This window comes from Prionailurus viverrinus, chromosome C1, assembly GCF_022837055.1.
Source record: "Prionailurus viverrinus isolate Anna chromosome C1, UM_Priviv_1.0, whole genome shotgun sequence".
Classification (NCBI taxonomy): Eukaryota; Metazoa; Chordata; class Mammalia; order Carnivora; family Felidae; genus Prionailurus; species Prionailurus viverrinus.
This window is the reverse complement of record NC_062568.1, coordinates 193,220,885-193,230,228: the sequence shown is the minus strand read 5'-3', so window position 1 is coordinate 193,230,228 and position 9,344 is coordinate 193,220,885. Positions and strand designations below refer to the sequence as shown.

Genomic DNA, 9,344 nt, shown 5'->3' with positions numbered 1-9,344 from the left:
CAGCTCCCTTCCCCAGGCTCTCTTTTGCCCGTCAAGAGCAAAACTTGCTAAAGTTTTTCCTAAGGCAAAACTTTCCAGGTCGTCGAACTTGAAAAAATATTTTCCTACAGGGTGGCCTATGACATCAACGACACCGGTAAATCCCAGAGGAACGCTTCAAAAGAAGCCGCCATCTCCCATACAGCAGCAAGGCATCTTGCGCATGCGCTTCTGCTTGCGAGCCAGAAAAGAGGAGCTTTTTATCCCTTCTCGGCACCCTTACGTCGGTGTGGAGTTTTACGCGACGACCGCCTCTTGCCGGAAATGGAAAGACGAAGAAGAGGTGTTGCAACACCCAGAGGGCTTTAACTTTAGGGCTGGGGGCTAATTGTCGTTTAAAGGCTCCGAGGTGCTGGGGTGAATATATTACCCATTTTGCGAGTAGAGACTACAGCGCGCTCGGAGGTGTGTTTCTAGTGTAAGTGGGCACGTGTCTTTGATGCTGACTTAAGGGGCCTAAACCATCCTCTTAAAAACACTTTCCGCCTCGCTGGCTTTGAAAGGCGTTTTCAGGGAGGCGGAACGCCTAGATTTTAGTCTGATCCAACCTCTGCCACCTACTTCCTGTGTCCTTGGGCCCCTCTCCCAAAGACACAATATTTTCATCTATAAATTAAAGAGTAGACAAAGTCTCTTAAGTCACTTTTCGGGTCTGAATGTTATCGCATGCCCGAGTCACAGTCTTGGAGGTGAAATACAGTTGGCCCCATTTTATAGGTAAGACCTTGAGTTCCAGGGTGAGAGGATTGATGACTTCTTCAAGATTGCACAGAAAACTTTTAGAGATTTCAGACTTTGAGACTAGAAGATTATGCTGTAACTCCATGACCAAGTCTCCTTTGTATATTTCTGTATCATCAGTTCCTGAAACGGGCCTATACCAGATACTCAAAAAGTTTGAATGGGTAAATGAATCTTTTGATGTCAAGGCCAATGACTCGAGCAGATCTGTTGTCTCTCCATCCTTCTGATGTACTAACAGTGTAACTCTTCTTCAGGTGTTTCTTGTGCTTTACTTGACTGGGGACTCCGAAATCAGTTCTGTTGTTTTCAATTTAATCGGAGACCATGGAGGCACCTCCAGTCACCATGATGCCTGTCACTGGAGGCACCATTAATATGATGGAGTACCTGCTGCAAGGTAAGTGAACAAGGCAACTTGGATGGCCTGTTTTCCTCTTTCTGTTCAGCATCTGTGGAGGTGAGAGGCTGTTAAAGGCAGCCTGCATAATTTCTGGCACCCAGTAGACAACAACTTTTTAAAGTTTAAATGTTGGGGCTCCCGGGTGGCTCAGTCGGTTAAGCGTCCGACTTCAGCTCAGGTCACGATCTCGCGGTCCGTGAGTTCGATCCCCGCGTCGGGCTCTGGGCTGACGGCTGGGAGCCTGGAGGCTGCTTCCGATTCTGTGTCTCCCTCTCTCTCTGCCCCTCCCCCATTCATGCTTTGTCTCTCTCTGTCTCAAAAATAAATAAACGTTAAAAAAAATATTTAAGGGGCGCCTGGGTGGCGCAGTCGGTTAAGCGTCCGACTTCAGCCAGGTCACGATCTCGCGGTCCGGGAGTTCGAGCCCCGCATCAGGCTCTGGGCTGATGGCTCGGAGCCTGGAGCCTGTTTCCAATTCTGTGTCTCCCTCTCTCTCTGCCCCTCCCCCGTTCATGCTCTGTCTCTCTCTGTCCCCAAAATAAATAAACGTTGAAAAAAAAAATATTTAAAAAAAAATAAAGTTTAAATGTTAATTATGGTCACAAACACGTAACATTAAATTAAGTGTACAGTCCAGTAGTGTTAAGTGTATTCGCATTGTTGTATAGCTGATCTCTAGAATTGTTTTATCTTGCAGAACTTAAACTCCGTACCAGTTAAACACTAATTGCTCCTTTCCCCTCCCCTCAGCCCTTGGTAACCACCTTTCTACTTTGTTTCTGATATTGACTACTTCAGATACATCATATGAGTGGAATCATACAGTGTCTTTTTGACTGGCTTATTTTACTTGGCATTAATGTCCTTAAGGTTTATCCCTATTGTAGCGTGTGACAGGATTCCCCCTTTTTAAGGCCGAATAACATTTTATTGTGTGTAAATACGTTTTCTTTACCCATGCATCTGTCATTTGGGTTGCTTTCACCTCTTGGTTATCGTGAATAATGCTACAGCAAACACGGGTGTGCAAATCTCTCTTCAAGATCCTGCTTTGAATTCTCAATATGTGCACAGAAGTGGGATTATTGGATCATATGGTGATTCCCTGATACTGTTATTAGCTCCATCTTATAGATCAGGAAATAGGTAAAGCAGTTTTCCCAGATGAGAAAACTCCAGAGAGGGTAGTGATTTTCAGGAGGTCATATAATGTTTAGTGGAAGCGTTTAGTCTTTAATTCAGATTATTCTTGTAATAACTTAGTATGAACAACATAAGGTTATTCTCATTCCTCAGGCTACCTCTCATTCAGTCCTTCCCAACTCAGTCAGTGCCACTGTCATTCACCAGTTGCAAGAACGAAACATTTATGGGGCGCCTGGGTGGCGCAGTCGGTTGGGCGTCCGACTTCAGCCAGGTCACGATCTCGCGGTCCGTGAGTTCGAGCCCCGCGTCAGGCTCTGGGCTGATGGCTCAGAGCCTGGAGCCTGTTTCCGATTCTGTGTCTCCCTCTCTCTCTGCCCCTCCCCCCCGTTCATGCTCTGTCTCTCTCTGTCCCAAAAATAAATAAACGTTGAAAAAAAAAATAAAAAATAAAAAATAAAAAAATAAAAAAAATAAAAAAAGAACGAAACATTTAGGAGTCAGTCTCTGTTTTTCACTTTACTCCCATAGCTAGCCCATCTCTAAGTCTTACTCATTTTACTTCCAAAGTATATTTAAATTGTTTTAATGTTTATTTATTTGTTTTGAGAGAGAGAAAGAGAGCACAAGCAGGGGAGGGGCAGAGACAGAGGGAGAGAGAGTCCCAAGCAGACTCCGCACTGTCAGTTCAGAGCCCAATGCAGGGCTTCAACCCACAAACTGTGAGATCATGACCTGAGCCAAGATCAAGAGTCAGACGTTTAACTGACTGAGCCACCCAGACGCCCCCCAAAATATATTTTAAATATGTATTTTCTGTACCTGTAGGACCACATCCTGGCTTATCATCGCTCTTCTGACCTACTTTCATAACCTTTTACTCACCACATTGCTTCCACTTTTGATTATCTGTCTCTTTCCAAATAACAGATAGTCCATCTTTTTAAAAAATTGTCTTATTGGGGCACGTGGGTGGCTTATTCGGTTAAGCATCTGATTCTTGATCTCAGCCTGGGTCTTTTTTTTTTTTTTTTTTTTTTTTTTGATTAAAAAAATGTTTATTTATTTTTGAGAGAGAGTGAGTGGGGGAGGGGCATAGAGAGAGGGAGAGAGAGAGAGAAGAGAGAGAGAGAATCTCAAGCAGACTCTGCACACTGCCACATTTTGCCATATTTGCCTCTTTTTTTTTTTTTTTTGCTATTTTTTTTCCTTTTTTAAGATTTTATTTTTAATCTCTACACCCAACATGGGGCTCAAACTTAACACTGAGATCAAGAGTCGCATGCTTTACTGAATATGCCAGCTAGGCACCCCTTTTTTGCTATTCTTAAAGAAAATCTCTGACGTTATAACATTTTACCCCTAAACTCTTCAGTCTGCATCTCTAAAAAACAAGGATATTTTTCTTTAAAAAAAAATGTGTATTTATTTTTGAGAGAGGGAGTACACATGCAAGTGGGAGAGGAGCAGAGAGAGGGAGACAGGGTCCAAAGCAGATTCCACACTGACAGCGGAGAGCCAGATGCGGGGCTCAAACTCACAAACCGTGAGATCATAACCTGAGCCAAAGTCGGACGCTTAACCAACTGAGCCACCCCAGATGCCCCAAAGGATAATTTTCTTCATAGCCCTAATGCCATTATTGTTATCTTAAGAAAATTAATAATATATTTCAATATCATCTAACATCTAATCCATATTCAAAAGTTTCCCCCCAGTTGTCCCCAAAATGTGTTTTGGAACCAGGATGCAATCAGGTTTTATGCATTAGATTTGATAATTGTGTCTCTTAAGTCTCTTTTAATTTGGATCAGTCTCCCCTCATTCACACTTTTTTTCTTCATGACCGTGTCTTGTTGAAGAGTCCATACCAGTTTTCCTGGAATGATTCTTTTATAGTATAAATCGATCATGTCTTTCCCTGTTTTGTTGAAAATAAAGTGTGGAGCTCATAGCTGCCCTGGTGACCTTAGGGTAAAATACCACCCTCACCAGAGACTGTGTGTAAGGCCTACACACTGTGGCCCAGGCCACATCCCCCTTTCACTGATGTCTTCCTTCTCACTCACTGCACTTCAGGCACACTGATACCTTTTCATTTTCTTGAATTCCCCAGCTCCTTTCCTGCCTCTGTGCCATAGAGCTTAATGATCTCTCTGCCTCAGTAGTTTTCTCCAGCTCTTCAAATAACCATCTCATTTTCATCCTCAGGTCTCAGCTCTGTTATAGCCCCTTAGGGAGACCTTCTCTGACTTCCACCCCTCAGGTCTTTTCTCCACCCCCACCAATTGCTCTCTATCCCACCCCCCTTTTATTTCCTTGTATTTCTCTTCACATACTTATTTATTTTTTGTTTCCCCCACTAAATTCTTTTTTTTTTTTAATTTTTTTTTAATGTTTTATTTATTTTTGAGACAGAGAGCGACAGAGCATGAACGGGGGAGGGGCAGAGAGAGAGGGAGACACAGAATCGGAAGCAGGCTCCAGGCTCTGAGCCATCAGCCCAGAGCCCGACACGGGGCTCGAACTCACGGACCGCAAGATCGTGACCCAAGCTGAAGTCGGACGCTTAACCGACTGAGCCACCCAGGCGCCCCTCCCCCACTAAATTCTAATCTCCATGAGGACATAGACCTCTACTTCCTAGCATAGTGCCTGGAATTCAAGTATAGGTTGAGGGGGCACCTGGGTGGCTCAGTCAGTTGAGCGTCTGACTTCTCCTCAGGTCATGATCTCCAGTTCATGAGTTCGAGCCCCACATCGGGCCCACTGCTGTCAGCTTGTGGCCCACTTCGGATCCTCTCTCCCTCCCTCTCTGCCTCTCCCCCACTCTCTCTCTCTCTCAAAAATAAATAAACATTATTTAAAAAAAAAAAGAAGTATAGGTTGAATGAACTTAAACACTTAAAAAGCTCTAATGTTTGAGGAATGAACAAACACGTCTGATACTGTCCCGAATATAGGGTACAATGTATTGAATGTAGGACCTGTTCCCTGCTCCCATGATCTTCCATCCTGTATTTAATCTGTTATTGCTTTTCCTACAACACTGTCCATTGCCAAAAATTCATTCCTTTGAGTCCCATTATCAATGTTTACCACGATAACAGTATATACTCTTACTTTAACAGATTTATTCAATAAATATTTGAATATGTTCCTAGCAGTGGAGGAAGAAAGATGAATAAAGTATCAATGCACAGGGGAGTCTGGGTGGCTCAGTCAGTTATGTGTCCAATTTCGGCTCAGGTCAAGATCTCATGGTTCATGGGTTCAAGCCCTGCGACGGGCTCTGTGCTGACAGCTGGGAGCCTGGAGCCTGCTTCTGATTCTGTGTCTCCCTCTCTCTCTGCCCCTCCCCTGCTCGTGCTCTGTTTCTTTCTGTCTCTCAAAAATAAAAAATGTAAAAAAAAAAAAAAATTAAAAATTAAAAAAAAGTATCAATACACAATTGATATATTGAAAGATGACAAAAGAATTGAAGTAATAATGCTAAAAGAAACTAAAGCAGGGAGGTGGAAAGTGATTGGAGGGAGACCTGCAGTGTTCATTTAGGGTGATTAGAAAAGATGTCTCTGATAAAGTGATACTTGAGCAAAGACTGAAAGAAAGTGATGGGATGAGGCATGCAAATACTGGTGAGAAAAAAGTTCTACGTGTAGGGAATAAGGGAAGGGGCTCTGAAGAGCAATACTTTATCAAATACTTGGCATTTTCAGGGAGTAGCAGGAAGATCACTGTGGCTGGAGAGAGTGATGTAGGGGGATAGTGAAGGAAATAATGCTGGACTGGTAGAGACCACAATGTATAGGGCCTTGTAGATGATAGTAAAGACTTTGGGATTTATTTTGAATGACACAGGAAGCCATTGGAGGGTTCTGAGCAGAAGAGTGTCATTATCTGCCTTCTATTCTAAAAAGAACATTTAGCTGTTGTGTGGAGAAGAAGCAGGCGAGGGTAGAAGTAGCTATTGGAAAAAACAGGCAAGATATGAAGGAAACTTGGACCAGATGGAAATGAATGAGGGAGTGAGAAGTGGTTGGATTCTGCATGTATTTTAAACATATGGATTGGATGTAGGTGTGGGGGAAAGTGAGGACTCCAGATGATTCTGTGGTTTGGAGCCTGGGCAAGTGGAGGCAGAGAGTTTCCATTGATTATGATGGAGAAGACTGCAGAAGGAATAGGATTCTGGAGGAAATCCCACAGCTGGATACTGAACATATGAAGGTGAAGATGTCTGTTAGGTATCAAAGTGGAGAAGGTGAGTAGACAGTTGGATATATGAGTCTGTGGTTCATGAGATATAAATATGGGAGTCCTCAGGCCATAGATGATATTTAAAGCCATAGCATTAAATGAGGTCACCTAGGGAGGAAGAGATTGTTGATAAAGAGGACCAGGATTGAGTCCTAGGATCCTCTAGTAATTAGGGAAGATGAGAAAGACCCAGCAAAGTAGACTTAAAAGGAATGGTCAGTGAATTAGGTGAAGAACTAAGAGTTGTGTCCCAGAGGCCAAGAGAAGATAGATTTTAAAGTGGGTATAATCTAATAATCTTACCAAAATGCTGCTAGGAGGATGAATAAGAGAACAAAGATTAGTGTATTTCTATGGAGCATTTGGTTGTCTTACTTCAATATAGTATGTAAAAAAGAAGTGTTATAATCTATAGATGGAAAACTTGTGTTTGCTGGAAATAGAAGATACTTTTTTTAAATAAATGGCAACAAAAGAGTGTTGTTATTATTCTAGATAGATGCTCTTGCTGTTAAAGACCCTGAACCCAAAGCCTGCTGGAGATTAGCATTTAGAGAAGGCCCAAGGATTTTCTAGTACTACCAGATGAGACAATGCAAAACACTGAAAGGGAATTAACTTTATCATAATGTTGTCCAATACTTTGGCAGTATAATCCCTCAAAAATCTCATATATTGGACCAGTACTTTACAGAACACTGCAGTAAACTGTTTTGGTTTTTCATTGAAGTTTTTTCAATCTTTTACTAATCCCAGTACCCTAAATTAAAGATGGGACTCAACAATGCTCTTTCCTTCTTCAGGAAGCGTTTTAGATCACAGTTTGGAAAGCCTCATCCACCGCCTTCGTGGTTTGTGCGACAACATGGAACCCGAGACTTTCCTTGACCATGAGATGGTATTCCTCCTTAAGGGCCAGCAGGCCAGTCCGTTTGTTCTAAGGGCCCGGCGTTCTATGGATAGGGGAGGGGCACCCTGGCATCTGCGCTACCTGGGACAGCCAGAAATGGGAGACAAGAACCGCCATGCCCTGGTGCGAAATTGTGTGGACATTGCAACATCTGAGAACCTCACTGACTTCTTAATGGAAATGGGCTTCCGCATGGACCATGAGTTTGTCGCCAAGGGTCACTTATTTCGTAAGGGTATCATGAAGATTATGGTGTACAAGATCTTCCGCATCCTGGTGCCAGGAAACACAGACAGCACTGAGGCCTTGTCACTTTCTTATCTCGTGGAACTAAGTGTTGTCGCACCAGCTGGGCAGGACATGGTCTCTGATGACATGAGGAACTTTGCTGAGCAGCTGAAACCTCTGGTTCACCTAGAGAAAATAGACCCCAAAAGGCTCATGTGACTAAGACAGTCTGTCTGCCACTGGGGCCTGCCCTCACCTGTTACAAAAAAGAAAATGTAGTAAATTCCCCTTTTCACCACTGCCAGCCAGGCATTCTTCCCTCAGAAAGGAGGACAGTGAGAACTTAGTTGGTTCTTTGCACAGTTTTCCTCATGTGGCAAACTTGTGACAGGCTTTCCGGATTAAAGGCTCAGGATAACCTGAAGAATCGATCCAATTCCTCTGTATAAAGATGGAAAACCAGAATAAATTAGCTTTTAGAAAGAAAAATCTTTTGAATTTCTTTTTGCTATTTGTGTATCAGATTTGTAAAGTAGAGGCTGTGAGCTTGTATTAGTTGGTAATAAAGCCTATGAAGAAAAACATCTGTGATTTTGATTCTTTGTTACCCTGCTGATTTGGGGTGGATTAACTACCAGTTGGAACAGCAACAACAAAAAAAAGGCAGTTTTTAGTTTTATTATTTTTTTATTTTTATTTTTTTAATGTTCTTTTTTAAGTTTATTTATTTTGAGAGAGAGCAAGTGTGAGAGGAGGAAGGACAGGGAGAGGGAGAGAGAGAATCAGAAGAAGCTCCACATACCATCAGCGTGGAACCCAATGTGGGACTTGATCTTGTGAACTGTGAGATCATGACCTAAACTAAAATCAAGAGTCCACCAGTTAACCAACTGAGCCTCTCAGGTGCCTGGAAGTTTTTAGTTTTAAGTTTGGTAGAGGTGAGGGGTGCCTGGGGGTGCCAGTTGGCTAAGCGTCTGACTCTCGGTTTCAGCTCAGGCCATGATCTCACGGTTTTGTGAGTTCAAGCCTTGCATCACGCTCTGTGCTGGTGGTGCAGAGCCTGCTTGGGGTTTTCTCTCTTCTCCCTCTCTCTCTGCCCCTCCCCTGCCCACACTATTTCTGTCTCTCTCTAAATAAATAAACAGGAGCACCTGGGTGGCTCAGTCAGTTAAGTGTCCAACTTTGGCTCAGGTCATGATCTCACAGTTCATGAGTTTGAGCCCCGTGTGAGGCTTTGTGCTGACAGCTCAGAGCCTGGAGCCTCCTTTGAATTCTGTGTCTCCTTCTCTCTCTGCCCCTCCCCTGCTCTTGTTCTGTCTCTCTCTGTCTCTCAAAATAAATAGGTAAACAAACAAATAAACTTAAAAAAAATGTTAAAATTTTTTGATAGAGGTGGTAGTTTTTACCTTTAACCAAAGTGGCACATTTATTGAAAAAATTTTAAATACAAACAAAAATAAGAAAATAACCTATAATCCTATTATTCAAAGAGATAACCTATTTCTATTCTGGTATATATCCTTCTAGTCTTTTATAAATTTATATATATGAGATATATTTTTTAATGTTTATTTTGAGAGAGAGGAAAAAAAAGCATGAGTGGGGGAGGGGCAGACAGGG

General features: G+C 42.6%; 1 protein-coding gene across 4 annotated transcripts; it reads left to right on the top strand.

Moving 5' to 3' along the window:
- Positions 1 to 317: 317 nt before the first annotated feature.
- Positions 318 to 8,308, top strand: MED18 (mediator complex subunit 18). Of its 4 annotated transcripts, none has more exons than XM_047870061.1 (3): positions 318 to 444; positions 1,038 to 1,180; positions 7,390 to 8,308. In XM_047870061.1, the coding sequence occupies exons 2-3, from the start codon at positions 1,108 to 1,110 to the stop codon at positions 7,941 to 7,943; spliced, it is 627 nt and encodes a 208-aa protein (XP_047726017.1). In that variant the 5' UTR covers positions 318 to 444; positions 1,038 to 1,107; the 3' UTR covers positions 7,944 to 8,308. The 4 variants fall into 4 exon arrangements, with proteins under 4 accessions (XP_047726017.1, XP_047726016.1, XP_047726018.1 ...); XM_047870060.1 differs by having other exon boundaries at positions 318 to 457; XM_047870062.1 differs by lacking the exon at positions 318 to 444 and adding an exon at positions 492 to 756.
- Positions 8,309 to 9,344: the final 1,036 nt, after the last annotated feature.